At 47.3% G+C, this 18,617-nt stretch overlaps 1 protein-coding gene across 6 annotated transcripts in view; it reads left to right on the top strand.

The window, feature by feature from the left end:
* Positions 1-18,617, top strand: part of LOC121453299 (BDNF/NT-3 growth factors receptor) — a 328,350-nt gene that overhangs the window by 126,009 nt on the left and 183,724 nt on the right. The window contains exon 13 of one of the 6 annotated variants that reach the window (XM_041659961.1): positions 1,319-6,105. The exons of the other annotated variants lie outside the window; for them this stretch is intronic. Coding sequence (XP_041515895.1) covers positions 1,319-1,356 — 38 coding nt within the window. The 3' untranslated portion in view covers positions 1,357-6,105. Of the gene's footprint in view, positions 1-1,318; positions 6,106-18,617 lie in introns of those variants that run through there. 6 annotated transcript variants of the gene reach the window in all.

Raw genomic sequence — 18,617 nt, 5'->3', positions numbered from 1 at the left:
GAGTGGTGTATCTTGGAGGATTCCGTCAGGGACAAGGGTGTCTAGTGAGGGGCCGCCTACTTTACCACTTGGGAATCGGATGAAGATCCATGAAAATAACACATAGAATTTATTAGAATTCTGGATCTTCCTGCTGGGTTCCCACAGCCATGTTCAGAGAGAATCTGGACTGTTGTCTCTTTCTTACGCCGTGGTGTAAGGACTCTCTGGGTTGGGTTGGAGCTGTACCACAGGATCCTGTAGGGCCTTGGGCACATTGCTTAACTCTCTAGGCTCAGTTTCCTCATCAGTAAAGGGAGCATGATAGTGGAACGTGTCGTATTGGCCTGATTGGAAAACTCAACAAGATCACTGGGGCATAGTTGTTAGATGAGAACCCGGCACGGAGGACACAAGTTTATAAATAAATACTGTATATAATCCTTTTCCATCTGTAGGGCAATGAGGTGTTTGAAGTCAAGGAATTCCACCTTCCTTATCTTGTATCATCTATTGTAGAGTTGGTGTGTTCATCTGTGTTCAAATAATTGCTCTCTAATATAGATGATAACATATGGCATGTATACATCTGTGAATCATCTGCAACATATATTCATACATAATATGTGGTGTGCTGCATGTTCCAATGCTACATATTAAATTATATAATGGGCATTCTATTTATATGTATATCATAATATAATATCATATATAATATATGATGGGCATTCCATTTATATATATACCATACATATAGTATGGCAAATACTTAAAGTTAGGTGATATTAGAATTCAGATACTTACGTGATATTAGAATTCCCGAGAAAAATATCTCGGTTGTTGTGTTGCCAACCGTGTTTGGACTCAGCTACTGAGTAATGAGTCAGTCACTCTGAAGTGATGATGAAATTAGGGAAGTAAAGAGAATCGAGGTTTGAATAGATACTTGCTGCTTAATCCAGTTGCCCTCGTAAGAAAATACTCATGAATCCTCCAAGGGTTGTTTATATTGTGTTCAGATTCCCTTCTTTTGTTAGGCCGATCATGTCTGCTAGAACTGTGGGTGGATCTGTGTGCAGAAATCGCTGGCAGTTCGTCCCCACATTTTATGTATCATGTAAATTGGTTTTGAGTTTAAAACTAAGTTGCTCCATAATGTGATGCCCATATTATCCCAATTCATGTGGTTAGAACGCATTGCCTTGCGTTTGAAAGCATATTCCACTTTGTGTTTTATTTTGATGTGTTATGTTCTTTTTTAAAGTGACTGTGTTTGCATGTGAATTTATGTTGACTTTCTTTTGAGCATGACTTATGTTTCATTTTGTGTTTCTTTTAGGTTTTGTTTTGTTTCATAAGATCCCACTGGATGGGTAGCTGAAATAAGGAAAAGACAAAGGAGGGCTGTGGCGCGTGTTGCTTGCCGCCCTCTGAGCTGGTCTCCTGGGACTCCCGTTGCTGATCCCAGGAAGTCCGCTTGTTTGGGGGTGTCTGGTGGAAATGGGCGGTTCTCGGAGGATATCTGCAGCCTGCTTGTTGTAAGCTGTGGTTGGGGAACACCAAGGCAAAGGCAGGTCTCAGGCAGCTCAGAAGCAGTGGAAGAACGCACTGAGATTCACCTCTTCTTACAGTAGTTCAAATAGAGAATCTAAGGGAAATCTCATTGGGTCGCGTCTCTCTTCTAAAGGCGTGCTGTTTGACTATACTGGAAATGTGCTGACATCAATTGCTTCTGTTTATTAAAGGTGATTTTCAAGTTTAAAAGCCATGCATCTATCTATCTATCTATCTATCTATCTATCTATCTATCTATCTATCCATCCATCTATCTAAAGTCATCGCTAGATCTAAGCGCACACTAAACGTCTAATCTGCCTGGAGCACTTCAGCATTTTCTGTTCTCTAATCCTTACTGACTTCTGTGATTTCTACCTGCAACCTCGGGGACTAAACAAGCTAAGGACGCATACACCATGCTTTGGGGACTTTGTGGTGTCACTAAAAGGCTCTTTGCTTTGCTGGCAGCAGAGATCCAAACTTTTAGTTTAGGTGTCAGAGCACACAATGTTAACGATTGCTTAAGTCCATGCTTGTAAAATTTAGAGGCAGCAGCGGTAGCTGCTGCGTGGCCAGGGATGTGAATCTAGATTAAACATGGTCTGAGAGTAACTAACGGCAGACTATATGCATGTAGGGGGTTATCATCTTGACCCCTTTCATTGCCCACTGCGAACCACCTGTCTTTTTGGAGTCTGCCCAGCAAGAAGGCCTCACAGCGCACGCTGTTTGCATTACAGAACTGCGGTTTTTGCAGCATGAATAGGCCTGCGAGCAGACTGGCTGGCCCGCTGTGAGCAGGAGCACACGGTCTAAGGACAGTACCCGGGAGCTTGCTGCCCTACTGCTGGGTTTGCCTGGCCAGGAAAGCTCGTCCTGACCCCAGCAGCAAAGAGGCAGCAGGTTACTAATGAATGTGGGCTTTAAAGTGACCATCCTCAGCGCTGAGAGGGCAGCCTTCTAGCTACCGATTGCTGCTGCCCCAACTATGCCCACTTTAATTTGACCCCAAGACCCCTCTCTCATTGACTTTGTCACCACAGTAGGCTTTGTGAGCCCTGCCCCGGCTGCACCAGGCAGTAGCTTTGTCCTCCCCCTCCGACACTCCTTTCTTTTAGGTCCCCTTCAGAGCCAGTCTGGGACATTTCATTTCAAATCCACGCTCAACTCTATCACGCAAGCACATAGAGAACACAGCTGACATGGAAGCTTATTAGCATTTCCCCCTTTCAAAGGTAGTTTATCTTTAAGGATTCGCAGGTTTTTCTTTTAACAACCCCAGCATGTTTGGAAAGGGTTTTGAATGCTTTGTCAGTTTGGCATCAATCTTAATAAAGCCAGAACCCGTTAGGCCCCACTTGATGTAAGACGAATACTGTGGTATTTTACACTACGTTGTCGCTGGACTCGGGCCTTTTGCGAGTCTGTGGGTTACAGTATTTGCCTTGGCCATCCATGCCTGTATCTGAAGAGGGCCAGGCGCTCCCCCAGGATCTCATGGGCTTTGTCTCCAGGTGCATGCTGGGTCTCAGCACAAGGAGGGCTCAGTGTCTTGTGCTTTCCCATGGCCCAGCATGCCGCCGCTGAGTGACAGCTTCTGCCATGATGAAAATTTCTGCCTTTCCCAAAGGTGTCGACTTACAAAGAGGTCAGCGAATAGCAGAGATCTTGACCCCTGAAAGGAAAATGAAATTAAAACTGCCAGCCAGGCAGGGCCTCCATGTGGCAAACACTCGTATATCGGCCATTTGGCACCAAAACAAAACAAAACAAAAAGCCCCAAACAATAAGAAACTTTTAAACTTTTCTGTTGTTCCATGGAGCCATAAGAGGGTGATGGATTATTTGAAGATCATTTTTTAAGTTTTTCAGATCAGAAAGAAACAAGGCAATCATTTCACTGAGCAGCTGGGAGGAATACAGGGTAATTTTTGTTTTAAGCTATAAAGAAGTGGACAGATAAGGCAATTTAATATCTCAAAGGCCACTTGGCATCTTCCAGGGACTAACAAAAGCAGGTGGCTGTCAGAAAATTGTTTCATATGGTCCCTGTGTTCTTTGTTTCTTTTCTTAACCACCAAGGGCTACCATCGCTAACACAGCCTTTCTTTTCTATACATTTCCTTTATCCTTGGCTTTTTTTTTTTTTTTTGGTCCCCCAGAAGAAATCTGCTCTTTGGGGGAGTCACAATGGTGTGTGTTTTATTTTACAGCATTAGGAAGGGAGAAGTGGTGTTTTTGCTGGAGTTAGGTCTGTGGGTCTCTAATTCCTCAGGAATTAGGGTTTGCAGTGCCAGGCAAGTCTCCTACATGCTCACAGTGGTCTAGGTGAGTCCACACCTGCCTGCCCCGGGGGCAGCTGTCACCTAGCCCAGCCAACCATGTCCCAGGGAACAGGACCTGAGTTTCCAAGTCTTCTCATTCCCTAAAGAAGATGTGAAACCTGGCTTTTTATGTGAAACTTCACTATTTTTAAAAAGTTGGCTCAGTTATTTTTAAAACATTATGTAGGCCAACAAAGCCTGCCTGTGGGCTGCCAGTTCGCTCCTTCTGTCTTCGACAGAGCCATTGTTCCTCGCTGTATGTCTGCCTTTCCCTGCACTCACCTCTTCCCTGCCTACCACTGACAGCTGTGCTAAGCAAGCTGTGACACGGACTTCAGCAGCCCAGGGATGCACACCTGTCTGTCACCCTGTGACTCCTACCTAGCTGAGACCTCAGGCCGCTGACCTTGCCGGCTGTTCTCACAGTAGTACCTTCTCACCATCCTCCAAGGGCAGAGGCATCTGAGAAAGCCCCTCCCTCTGACTTACCTGACACAAATTCCTTCTCTTCAGCCTCAGAGAGCAGAAGGAGGTGAGAGAATACATACCCCATCTTCATGGCATCATTAGTGGACTTAATATGGCCCTTGGTCACTGGAAAACAGGCACATCATCTCTAAAAGATGGGGTCCCACAGCTTGTTGACCCACCGCAGATGGGGTCTCTGAGGCCCTTAGGCAGCTGAGATGGAGTAACAAATGTCTTCTGACACCCCATCTTGGGTTTGCCAACAGCCAACGTACAGACAGTCATAGGCTGGAGAAGGGCTGTCCCTCAGAGGGCAGGAGAGAGGACGTTAGAGAGAATCAGCTCAGGGATTCTCTCTTCCACTTGCCCAGTCTCAGCCCTGACCCACAGCAAGGAACAACAGCTCATTCTGCTTTGGCCTCCTCACTCTTCTGGCTGCTGAACTAAGCTCGGAATGGCTAGGGTCTTGAAGCCTGTCCTCACAGACCACCCTTGCACATGGGGTGCAGTTAGCAAGGGACGGAGCATGTGACTGGGATGCAGTTTCAGGGAACGCTGGGTGTGAGAGGGAACTTGCTCCTGCTACCCCTCCCTGTCTCTAAACTGCCCTCATGATAAGAATGTTTTCTGATTTTATCGGCTGCTTTGCATAATTGTAACACACTCAACTTTTCTTTTCCTGTTGCAACTAGACTCTCAACCCTGTGCTGACTCTCCCATCTCCATGAGGGGGTGATCCACACCTCCACCTGCTTTGGTAGCACAGTCTAGAGTTCCTCCCTTTGTTCCTGTCTTGTTCTTTCACACTCTAGTTGAAACTCACTTCATCTTGTTTGGTCTAGACTCTAGACTCACGGAGAGGGCTCTGTTGAAGGGGAGTGATTCCACATAGCAGGGAGCTCAGGAAGTGGCTGCCTCCAGCTGTGTGGGCTGTACCAGCCTTTGTACATTATGATGACAGAGCTCCTGGGATCCTGGAGCTCAGAAGATCTGACCCCAAGACATCTGGTTCAGGAGATGCCATTAAGAGCATTCTGCCCCATCCACATACCCTCAATACTTGGCAATCGGTCAAGTTTACCTAAGGACACCTGGGACAGCTGAGGACTCTCTTAAATCTAAATTGCTTCTGGGGTGAGTGCTGCCAGGTTTAAATCAGATTGACAGAATTTCCAGCCCAGAGAACTATATGACAATTTGTGCTGTAGAGGCATCTTCCCAGGGTGACTAGCCATTTCCTTGTTCTGGTGTTCGGGAACAAAGGCCTCCTAGCTACCGGGACATGACTTAAGACCATTCACTCTGCATTAATCTAGACTCTCATCTCAGGGCAGCCAGTGCCACCGGAGCCACATGGACTCCACCCTACAAGCTATTGTCTGCATTCAAAGTCTTAGTTTTCTTGGGAAGGAAATGCATAAGAAACAAATAAAAGAACCAGAATATCACCCCCCCCCCAACTTACTTAGCAATACATTCAGGAGCTGACTTAGAGACAGCTATGAAGCAGCAGATGACTCCCAAGTCCCAACCCTATCAGGTTCAAATCCATCTGCCGGAATCCAGAGGCAGCCCGGGACTCATTTTCATGCCTGTTTTTCCCCCTATAATATTCTGGGTTTTCAAGGCTCTTTTCCACATTTCCTGTAAACAATGCCTCTCACTTTTAAAGATTTTACTCTAAGTGCTGTTTTAACAATGTGGCTAAACTATAAATGTACTTGCTGGATCCATCCATTTCTTTAACAAGCCAATAAAGTTTTATAATTCCTCTCCATGTGTCCTGTGTTCTCTGTAGCTCATACCCTGTCTCCTGCCCCCAAACACACATAATCAGCCCTTTGTCACTGGGGGTTTTCAGAACTGAAGTATTGGGGGGTGAGAAATGTCACCTAGAATTTTGAGGGATCCCACCCTCTGTGGACTCTGGAACAAGTCATAGCTAGGGAAGGGCTTTGAAAGTTTCCATCAACAAGAATTACACATACAAGAGGCATGGTTGATGATTCTGACATTGTTTTCATTGGTTAAAGTATATTTGGTACAGAGTCTATTAAGAAGTCTTGTGGGATTTTTCCCAACAAAACTTTTATTTTCTTTAGAAAAGACTTGGGTGTTCTGTACCAGCAAGGGGACACACAGTGTCCTGTCAGTCACTAAGCAACTAGAGCTCAGATGCACAGAGCAACTTGTATGGCATAGGAAGGAGAATACAAGGATGGTGGTGACCATGGAGACACAACCAGATGTGCACTGTCCTGTCTGCCCACACTTTGCGTCCCTGTGTCTCCATTATAGTCTCGTGAGACCTTCCCTTCCCCATTCCCCCTTTGGCCACAGACTAAAAATAAGATTTCCATGAGTGCATCTTGGGCTTATTTGAGTCTACCGCCACCTCTCACCCAGAAGGGATTAGCATCACCATTTCCAACAGTGCTTAACTTAGGCTTATTTTACCTTGCAGTCAGAAGGGGCTCTCCACAGGGTTTAAAGGACGGTGGTGATAGTGAAGGGTGTTGCTTTTGCAAATATGAGCCAGACAGTATTCCACATGCTTCCTAGATCTCCTCACAGCACTATGGTACTTATTCAAACAGTACAGCTTCCATGGTTTAGTGGTCACCCCTCCTGGCCCTGGCAATTGAACAGAGATCATTCTTAACAAAAGTGAATCACCAGGCAGGCTACCCAGTCCCTGAGAAGGTGTCGGCTCTCAGTCTCACGAAGCCCTCAGGTGTTGGTGCCACCCAAGAACCCTTTGCAGGTCTTGCTGTGTGAGTGTGGCTTGATGGTAAAACTGGCACCTGCTTTGACATTTTTCTCTCATGAGGCAAGTTGTACCAAGAGCTTTCAGTGCCGATCACCTGGGAGGAATCCAGACGCATTTGCATTTTACGTCATAGCCCATGGTGGACTTGCCATCAAGAGCATTTGTCCATCGGTCTCCAGCCCTGCTCATCCTCCTCCAGGAGTTTCACTGTCTCATGAGCAATCCCAAGGGAATGCCTCAGCAGGGCTGGGTGTCACGGGAAGGGATGTGAAGGGCATATCCAGCTACCTCCATGGATGGGACCCAGACAGCAGAGCAAAGTGTCACAAAATGCCTGAGCTGCATGCAGCTCTTGGCCTCTGCAGCACAGAGAGGCAGAGCAGCCTCCCAGTGAATGGTCACATGGACACCCCCTTCTGGCAGCCCGGGACTGGGAAAGACTGCCAAGGGCATATGCTAATTTTCCAGTCATTTGGTCAAGCCCATCTCCCGCGCCACAAGATCTCAGAGTCTGTGTCTACTGAATTAAAATCTCTGTCCAACCACAAACTAAGGAGCAGTAAGCTTTTTCCTTCCTTCTGATATTTTTATTCTGTTTCCAAGGAGGGAAGGAGAAACATATCTTGTGTTTATTTTCCACCCTTCTATCTCTTTTTAATAATCCTCATCAAAGTGTAATCTGTTAAATAAAAATGTAGGCTATGCTCTGTGCTATGAAGATGAGGAGTCAGCCTCAGGTGAGTTTGTGCAGCTCCAGCCAACACCCTGGTTTCACCAGCCTGTGTTGGCTTCCCAGCATTTGACCAGTTGGTATGTCAGCATGTCTTTGTAGAGAAGGCTGGATAGACATGCCTGGCACATTCTATGCATGGAAGACCTGCTCTACCAGGAGAAATATACAGGCCTGTAGTGGCTGTTACACTGCTCTGTCCCCAAATGGTCAGCCATCGCTAGAGGTGGTAAAGGCTTTGCCCTGCCATCATTCTCACTGCCTCATCATTGTCCCTTGTCCCTTTAACTCATGTACATCACTCTACCCAGAGTTGGCTGTGGTTTCTGTCCTACCTGGTCCCACAGCCATTCAGTCCCAAAGAAACACACAGAGATCTACATTAATTATAAACTGGTTGGTTTAGTAGCTCAGGATTTCTTATTAACTAATTCTTACATCTTAAATTAGACCATAATTCTTTTTCTGTGTTAGCCATGTGACTTGGTACCTTTTATCAGTGAGGCATTCTCATCTTGCTTCCTCTGTGTCTGGGTGATGACTGCAGACTCAGCCTTTCCTCTTCCCAGAATTCTCCTGTTCTGGTTGTCCACTTATACTTCCTGTCTGGCTACTGCCCAGCTAGCATTATATTAAAGCAATACAAGAGACAAATCTTTACAGGGTAGAAGACCATTGTCCCACAGAACTTCCCCCATTTTTCAAAACAAAAACTCTGAATCTAATCTCCTTTGTTTAGCTTTTTTCCTGATAATTATCCATAACAACTTGTAACCAACACTCTAAACAAAGACAAACATCCACAATCCATTTTTTGGGGAATATGGGCACAGTTTCTCAGGTTACTTCCTGCTGATTGGGGGTGCTAAAAATCTTATGGGGACCTAAGGAAAATTTAGAATTATGATCAAGTCCATACTGGAGTATCCTGTGAGTCTTGATCTTCTCAGTCTTGAGGCTGTTCTGGATATAGAATTTAGATATCTGGGCCATCTGCTCCTATTGGAGATTTTTCAGGGTCTTCCTTGATCAAACCTGATTTTTCTTAATCCAGAATGAATCCACAGTCTCTCATTTCCTGGGGAAACAAAAACAAAATATCTTCTCCAAAGTAGTATATCTTTTGACTTAAATTTTAAAGTTAAGGCATTTTCAAAATACATTTGTTGAATTAATCCAGCAGCATTTATAATCAAATGTCTTTTAGTAGCTGTTGCTCCTTCCTCAGCATTCAAACAATTCAAAGACAACACAATAACATACAGTATCCAGACTCTCTGAGTATTTTTCATCTTTATGTTGCTTTATTTTAAACTTTATTTTTTATTTTTCTTTTTAATTTTGGGTTTTTTGAGATAGGGCTTCTCTGTGTATCTTTGGCTGTCCTGGAACTCACTCTGTAGACCAGGCTGTCCTTGAACTCTCAGAGATCCACCTGCCTCTGCCTTTCAAGTGCTGGGATTAAATGTGTGTACCACCACACCCATTCCTTTATTCCTTCCTTCCTTTCTTTCTATTTTTTTAGGGACTTTATCCTTTTTCTTTTCTGTCTCAAGCCTACGTATATTTTTAAACACACTGTAAACCATTTAGAGGTTTTCTCCATCCGAATCTATGTTTACTGCATATCTCTCTTTTTCTGACCACATGAGTCTTTAATTTGCTAAGATTAAAGGCATGGCTTTGACGGCTGAATCCACCCTATTACTTAGCTTTCTGAGAGTTTAGCCTCATGGCAGAGATACCAGCTGGAATTATGTTTATTGCCACAACTCTATGGAGTTTCAAGGTCAATGCCATCACCAAGAAGCATGCTGTTAGCTATTCATAAACACCATTTAAGTGTTTTGGGGCAGGGTCTCTTAAAAGGGCTGCAAAGTTTTTAGCTAAAGCTGAGTCAGGAAGCCTCTCTTAATGAGACACACTTGCCTCTAGCAAAGAGAGCAAACCTGAGAAAATGCTGCTACCAAGAAGCCATGCTTAACTCTGTTCTTTTGTGTCTAGAATTATTTCCCAAGATCTCTCAGGTTTTATGTGGATATAGTCCACATTTGTGCCCTTTGTTGACAGAGGTTTCTGTCCCACTGTGTCCCACAGCCATTCCATGTCAAAACACACACACACACACACACACACACACACAAGTCTACATTAATTATAAACTGGGTTGCCTAATAGCTCAGGCTTCCTTATTAGCTAATTCTTACATCTTAAATTAGACTATAATTCTTGTCTGTGTTTGCCCTGTGGCTTGGTACCTTTTTTATCAGTGAGGCATTCTCATCTTGCTTCTGCTGCATCTGGGTGATGACTACAGACTCAGCCTTTCCTCTTCCCAGAATTCTCCTGTTTAGCCCATCTATACTTCCTGCCTGGCTACTGGCATTCATCCTAACTCTGTATAAACTGATATGAAGATCTCTACCCTTTTAACGTAGCCCCTCCCATACATGCTTTTATCTTTCTTAAATAATTCCTCTACTTTTAATCTCACTGTCTTTCCATCCAGCACTCACACCTCAAGTACACTTCTTCATATTTAATTTTTATGCATTAAAAATTTTTAATTGGTTGGATGGAATCATATGGGTGGAGTTTGTGTTTTGAGAGAGAAAAGCTCTAGTGAGACCATTTAGGCACACACACTCGTGCACACACACATCACACGCTCATCCACACACATGCACACACTCGTGCACACACATATCACACGCTCATCCACACACATGCATACATTCACATGCACACTCGTGCACGCACATGTGCGTGCACACACTCATGCACACACATGCACACTCAGGGCTCTTGCATACTTCCAGTCTTCTTTGACTCAATTAGATTTACTAACAGTGTGTAGACCATTCCACGTAATCATCTCCATGGTACTCACTACCCACAATGCTCCCATATAGTTGAAAAATTAAAATAAAAACCTTCCCATGTTGAATTTTTTTACGTTTTGTTTTTCCTTTAAAAAAAATAACAAGAAGCTTTGCTGAGAAGAAATTATTATAAATCCCACAAGGTTAGTGTTCTGTTCTGGATTCTAAAATGTAAGGGTTGAGTGGATTTCAAATTTGGTAAGCCCTCTGACTTGGCAAATACTCCTGTCCTTATTTATGGCAGCTCGGAAACTTCTACTTCCCAGGGCTTATACATGATGCTGCTGATTTTGTCTCCCTTTCCTTTCTCTATCTGAGTTATGAAATAACCAGCCTGAAGCCTCCCTTTTAATGTTAACCCTTCAGGGGGGAGGGAGAGGGAAGAAGAGAGAGGGAAGAGAGAAGGAGAGGGAGAGGGACAGAAAGACAGATAGCACTAATCTCCATATTCTTGCTTGTCTTGGCATGAGATAAATTTCACGCAGGGAGCCCACTTTTTTTTCTGCATCACTCAGCAAATGAAAAGCTGGAAATGTTGAGGGTTAGGACGTAGGTGATGACAACTCTCCAGCCTTCACTGTGGTCACAAAAGACCTGTTGATCAGAAGTCCTCCGAGGACCACCCCCCCCCCCCACACACACACGCAAGTTTGAAGACAGAAGACACAGAGCCTCTCTGAGACCTTTCCTAACAGCACGCTCAGGTGATGGGGTCCCCGCAGTCCCATTCTCTCAGAGAATTATCTGTACTGATAGTTCATCTGTATTTTAATAAATAAAGCTTGCCTGAAGATCAGAGAGTAAAACAGCTGCATTGATCAGCCTTACAGACCAGGCAGTGGTGGCACACACTAGTTTGCCATAGAAACCGGGCAGTAGTGGTGCACGCCTTTAATCCCAGCCCTAGAGAGGATTATAAAATGGGAGGAGACAGCTCTCACACAATCTCCTTCTTGTCCCAGCGGGGTGTGTGTGTGTGTGTGTGTGTGTGTGTGTGTGTGTGTGTGTGTGTGTAAGTCACCAGGACCCTAGAGGGGAGTGAGAATGGGATGGATGGGACAAGAGACACAAGAGATGGAGACAAGACAGGATTCTGATCAAGTCTCATTTGTTCAAGGGAATAATCCAGGTAAACACAGGATAAGGGAAACGAGGAAGTTCTTCTTGTGTATGCAGGTAACTAAACAACTTACTAGGCAACCTAACCACGGCCTAATGGTCAGGTGAAAATGCAACATGCAGAAAAGTCAGAATGTTCAGAACACAGAAACAATGGAGCAGTAGCTCCTTGCAGAGTTAGTATTTGACCCAGAAGAACAGTAGGAGAAGCCAAGCACAACAGGGTACGCAAAACTGATCCAGGGAGCAGTAAGTCTCCCACAGGTAGGGAGCAGTCAGTCTCCCACAGGTAGGGAGCAGTCAGTCTCCCACAGGTAGGGAGCAGTCAGTCTCTCACAGGTAGGGAGCAGTCAGTCTCCCACAGGTAGGGAGCAGTAAGTCTCCCACAGGTAGGGAGCAGTCAGTCTCCCACAGGTAGGAAGCAGTAAGTCTCCCACAGGTAGGGAGCAGTCAGTCTCCCACAGGTAGGGAGCAGTCAGTCTCCCACAGGTAGGGAGCAGTCAGTCTCCCACAGGTAGGGAGCAGTCAGTCTCCCACAGGTAGGGAGCAGTAAGTCTCTCACAGGTAGGGAGCAGTAAGTCTCCCACAGGTAGGGAGCAGTAAGTCTCCCACACTTTCTGAGATCTTGGAAGCAGGATTGCCATTTCGGACTGAGGCAGAGGTAAGAGTCAGTGGCTGATTGTCTTGCTTTTCTGACCTTCAGGTTGAACCCCAATATCTTTCTCTGGTGTTTTTTTATTAATTGAACTACAGTTATGCAAGTGGAGGAAAAACTAAGAGATTGTCTTCTTCTTTCTCCTCTTTTTCTCACCCTTCTTTGCTTTTCTCTTTCATTTAACCCCATCCTCAGTTCTTGGGGCATATTCGCCCACTTGTTTGTTCACTCCAGAAGCGCTTCCCTCTTTGGAGTGTCGTCAGCATGTGGTCGCAGGGGCCTCCATGGTAGGGCGGAGCAGACTATAGACATTTCTTACTATTTATTGCTTTTGCACCTTCTTTCTTCCTCCTCCTCTTCTTCCTTCTTTAACCTCTTCTTCTTCCTCTTCCTCCTCTTCTTGTCACTCTGTATCCCATGATGGCTTACAGCTCACAGTAATCCACCTACCTCCACATGAACTGTGCTGGGATTACAGACGTGAGCCACTATGCATGACTGGATAATGAACACCTTCAAAGGACAAAGCGGGTCTTCTCTGACACCACGATACTGTTGGATCTGCTCTGCTTTCACCAGGAGAAACCTGAGAGAGGGGGACGATGGGAAGCCAAGGAAATCAGCAAGAGGCCCAGACTACAAACTGGGAAAGCCCTTCAGAGCATGGGCAGAGGGGGAACAGGGTAAGCTGTGGGATGTCCATTCACTACGGAGGCCTCTCCAGGGCTGCTGGGGGTTTTGAACAACAGAAGAGCCCCTGGGAGTTACTCTTTCCCAGGATGGCCCTACCCTCTCAATACTGTCAGTCTTAGTTACTGGTTTGAAGTGGCCTGGGGAAAGTACACCCTGTGCAGATGGAGGGACAGAAGCAGAGTATGGTTGCAGATGGAGGGATGGACAGCAGGGTACAGTGCAGATGGGGAATGGATGGCCGAGGACAGTGCGGCTGGAGGATGGAAAGCAGAGGACAGTGCAGATGGGGGATGGACGGCAGAGGACAGTGCGGATGGAGGATGGACGGCAGAGGACAGACGACAGTGCGGATGGGGGATGGACGGCAGAGGACAGTGCGGATGGAGGATGGAAGGCAGAGGACAGTGCAGATGGGGGATGGACGGCAGAGGACAGTGCGGATGGGGGATGGACGGCAGAGGACAGTGCGGATGGGGGATGGACGGCAGAGGACAGTGCGGATGGAGGATGGACGGCAGAGGACAGTGCGGATGGAGGGATGGACTGCAGAGGACAGTGCGGATGGGGGATGGACGGCAGAGGACAGTGCGGATGGGGGATGGACGGCAGAGGACAGTGCGGATGGGGGATGGACGGCAGAGGACAGAGGACAGTGCGGATGGGGGATGGATGGCAGAGGACAGTGCGGATGGAGGATGGAAGGCAGAGGACAGTGCAGATGGGGGATGGACGGCAGAGGACAGTGCGGATGGGGGATGGACGGCAGAGGACAGTGCGGATGGGGGATGGACGGCAGAGGACAGTGCGGATGGAGGGATGGACTGCAGAGGACAGTGCAGATGGGGGATGGACGGCAGAGGACAGTGCGGATGGAGGGATGGACGGCAGAGGACAGTGCGGATGGGGGATGGACGGCAGAGGACAGTGCGGATGGGGGATGGATGGCAGAGGACAGTGCGGATGGGGGATGGACGGCAGAGGACAGTGCGGATGGGGGATGGACGGCAGAGGACAGTGCGGATGGAGGATGGACGGCAGAGGACAGAGGACAGTGCAGATGGGGGATGGATGGCAGAGGACAGTGCGGATGGAGGATGGAAGGCAGAGGACAGTGCAGATGGGGGATGGACGGCAGAGGACAGTGCGGATGGGGGATGGACGGCAGAGGACAGAGGACAGCTGCGGATGGAGGGATGGACGGCAGAGGACAGTGCGGATGGGGGATGGACGGCAGAGGACAGTTGCGGATGGAGGGATGGACGGCAGAGGACAGTGCGGATGGGGGATGGACGGCAGAGGACAGAGGATAGTGTGACTGGAGGATGGACGGCAGAGGACAGCTGCGGATGGAGGGATGGATAGCAGTGTACGTCTGCACAGGCTTTAGTCAGGCACGCTCTGTTACTGGGTCTGTGAGGAGCACCCCTCACAGAGGCTGTTGAAGATGCTCACTTATTTGAGCTCCACTGCACAGATGAGCTGGTTAATCTGCTTCTCCCACTATCTGTACAGCACACATGTCATCAGGACGGTGCCCAAACCCTCCATGCTGGACCACTGGGTCCCAGCACACCCAGGAACCTCTGCCTCCTTCAGCGACCCACTGTATTTAGCCGATCTCACTCCTCAGCACGTACTCTGTCTGGGAAAGTCAGCAATTTGAACCATTTAAGATGCCCGTTTTGAGCTGTAGCCACCCCTTTGTTTATAATAACCTGAAACAACCAGCACACTGAGGCCTGGTTCTGTTTTTCTTGCCTCCATGCTAAAACCACAACGATTTTCTTTCATTCTGTATTTCTCGTCAAGCAAATTTCCTAGTGCGGCCTCCCTTGCTATTGATTCCTGTTCTCTCAGCAGAGTCTATGGAGATGAATATCAACGCCTTGCCAGGAGGGTGGGTGAAATGGGGAGGCACAGACGATGCGTCTTCTTAGACAGTAACTCTGCCCTGCTCCCCAGGGGATTGCTTTAAATAGGATTGAGGCCTTATACAGTCTATACACTAGATTGAATGTTTTCTAGAATGTGCTAGAATCTTGGCTGTAGACTCAAAGAACTGCAGAGACTTGGAGGAATCCTGAGCACATGTGGAGAACTGACAAAGGCTGGTTCAGTGCACAGGGTGGAGCCATTTCAGCTCCAGTTCTACTTTCTGTATAGAAATACAGATTTGGGGAAAATAAGTTCAATTTTTCAACTTTAAGTGAGATCTGGGATTTTCTATTAGACTTCCCAGTTTCTGACTGTTGGCAACGCCCATGACATTTTTTAAAATTCCCCAGCAGCCAAACCAAACCGTCTTTATGCCAAGTCATGGTTGTTGTGACCTTGCTGGGCAGTCGGCCTGCGTCCTTCAGGCTCGGTGCCTCCTCACAGTCTTGAATGGATGGCACTATCTGCCAAATGAGCATCCCAGAGGCGTGGAGAACTGGATATAACCTGTCTGCCTACACAGCAGGTGTTCTGTGCTCAGGCTCTGTGCTCTCTGCTAATCCATTCTTCTGAATTAGCCTGGAGGGTTTGCTCTCCATGAACTCAAGCTTCCTCCCTGGTGTCCTGCAGACCTTTTCCACTCTCCCACCTCCAAACTCTTTCATTTCTCCATGACATCCACACTGGAGGCTGAAACCCACCTCTGTGGTGATGCTCTGTTTGTGATCTAACAAATAAAGCTGGCCTGGCTCACACCTTTAATCCCAGGATTTGGGAGTCACAGCCTTTAATCCCAGCACAGGGAGAGGGAGACAGGGGTTATGGCTGGGCGGAGAGAGGCATATAAGGTGGGCGGAGACAGGAACTCAAGGCATTCAGTCCCAGGATCTGTACACAGGCTACCTACCCCTTTCAGCCTGAGGATTTCGTGGAGGTAAGAACAAGTGCCTGGCTGCTCTACTTCACTGATCTTTCAGCTTTCACCCACTAATATCTGACTCCAGGTTTTTATTATTAAGGCCAATTAGAATTCATGGAACACCTCCTGGCCCTTATTACCATTCACTGAGCCCACATCCCAAGACCTAAGTGCAGCCCTGATCATTAACACACCCTTAGCTTGGTAACTTGTGAATGTAGCTCCGTGGACTCCAGGCATGTTGATGCCGCTTACAGGATTTACTTCTTTTCTTTCATGTGTGCCAACATTTTGCCTGCCTATGTGTGTGTGCACCTTGGGAGTGCCTGGTGCCTGCAGCGGTCAGAGGGGGCGCATATCCCCTGGAACTGCAGTTATAACTGGTTGTTAGTCACTGTGTGGGTGCTGGGAGCAGAACCCTGGCCCTCTGCAGGAGTATCCTGTGCTCTTAACTGCTGAGTCGTTTCTCCAGCCCCACGTCCAAGTGCGTTAGAAGGGTGTTCAAGCTCCAGGCCGTTTTGTTCCCATGCACCACCCTCACCCAGTTCCACAGTTTCTCTGTCTTATGCTCCCGCAAGCCTCTCCCTCCCTCCAACCCATAGGTCTTTCAGTCAGAGTCCTGCCATCCAGTCACAGAAAAACTCTGGCCTTGGGCCTTGCTTCTCCATGTGTACGATCTTTTCCACAAAATGAGGCGACACATATCTATGATGCTGGGCGACCTGGGGAATTAAATGGGAAATTGTCTGATAAGCCACCTGGCAGTGTGTGAAGTGCAGCTGCAGGGCATGGTGGCAGAGACTTCATGACCAGCTCAATTGGCAACCGCCTCCCAGGAGCTGATACAGCTCTGCACACAGAAGGCAGCTGTGTCTCTTTACTGGACTAGCACTGCTCATGTCCGATCACGTAGCATGCAGAGTGTGTGTGTATGTGAGGGGTGGGGGGCTCTCCAACTTCATGCAGTTGCATGATTGGAAACACACCTTGCCTCAGCCACATCATCATGAGTTTCAAATGAACTAAAAGAAGCATATGTGACCCCCTAACAGGGTCACTGTGGTTACGCCGTGGGAACATTTGTGGCTGAGGCTGTGTGAGACCTTAGGTTGTGTGAGACCTCAGGCTGAAAGGCTTCATTAGAAATAGGGAGTTGCTCAGGGAAGAGGCAGCAATATGGTAAGTTTTAAGAACTCAAGTGAAGTCAAACTACCTAAAGGACAATCCAAACCGTGTGTTTGGGGGGGGGGATTTTTCTGACATAGGGTAGGAATATCTTCAAATTAGACACTCAGGGTCACAGTAACACATGGTTACAAGCTTGGTGATATTGTTTAGAAACCTCTTTCTTCGTTGTGGAGGTCAGAAGCTGAAATTGAGGTGTTGGTGGTGTTGGCATCTTCTAACATCTAGGGGGTGCCTGGACTTCTGGTCATTGCTGGCAATTGTTGGCATTCGTAGGCTTGTAGACATACCACTACACTCTCTGGTTTTGTCCTTGTGTTATCCTCTCTGGCTTTGGTGTCCTCTCCTCTTTAGTAATGATTTGTCATTAGGCTTCGGGACAGTTTTAGAGGAACTTTCTTCTGAATGGATCACTATATCAGGTCCCACGAATAAAGACCGGAAGCATTTTTCTGGAAACCACTCTCAACACACAGCCCCTAAGGGGCTTCACATGGTGGAGACTTACAAACCCAAAGCCCCTCTTTATTTCTGGTATCACAAGGGCTTGGGAGAATGATTTTATATGACGTCACAGTCTAGCATGAGTGATGAGGATAGACTTTAAGGGAACTTCAGTTTTAGGGGCTATACCTAACAGTCTTTAAAGAACCTGAGAGAACTGTCACCTTCTTCAGTAGTATAGATATGTGGCCAGCAGAGGGGATTCTATGGAAATTCCCACTGAGAGATAACACAGGTGTCCCGCCTCACACAGGTGTCCCACCTCTCATAGGTGTCCTGCCTCACACGGGTGTCCCATCTCACACGGGTGTCCCATATCTCATGGGTGTCCCGCCTCACACGGGTGTCCCATATCTCATGGGTGTCCTATATCACATGGGTGTCCCTCCTCACACGGGTGTCCCATATCTCATGGGTGTCCCATATCACATGGGTGTCCCACCTCACATGGGTGTTCCATATCTCATGGGTGTCCCTCCTCACATGGGTGTCCCTCCTCACACGGCTGTCCCATATCTCATGGGTGTCCCGCCTCACATGGGTGGCCCACCTCACAGTGCAGCACAAAACATCGAGGAAAATAGCTTCAGAGAGCAGGAGGTGGCAGGATAGACGGGGCAGCCCTCCAGCAGGCGTGACCACTGCTCATTCATTCATTCTGCCAGCGTCTTGCCTCTTCTTCAAGTCCTGACTGAGTCCTGGGCCCAGGGGTGTGGACGACAGTCCTGTCTGCATGGAGCTGCGTTCTCAGACTTCAGTTCCAGCTCCAGCTGTCTGGAATCCCAGCCTATGGCTTCTAACGTCACCTGCTTTTCAGAGAGAAGCAACCTGGCTTTCTGTGAAATGTGATTTTTTTTCACGTGTTGGTAGACAACTCACATTTGGAAAAGAAAGCAA

Source organism: Microtus oregoni, unplaced genomic scaffold (genome assembly GCF_018167655.1).
Source record: "Microtus oregoni isolate MIOR12 unplaced genomic scaffold, Mior012 000011F_ref0000422, whole genome shotgun sequence".
In the NCBI taxonomy this organism is placed as follows: Eukaryota; Metazoa; Chordata; class Mammalia; order Rodentia; family Cricetidae; genus Microtus; species Microtus oregoni.
Note: the sequence above shows the minus strand (reverse complement) of the source record. Positions and strands in the feature narration are given on the sequence as shown.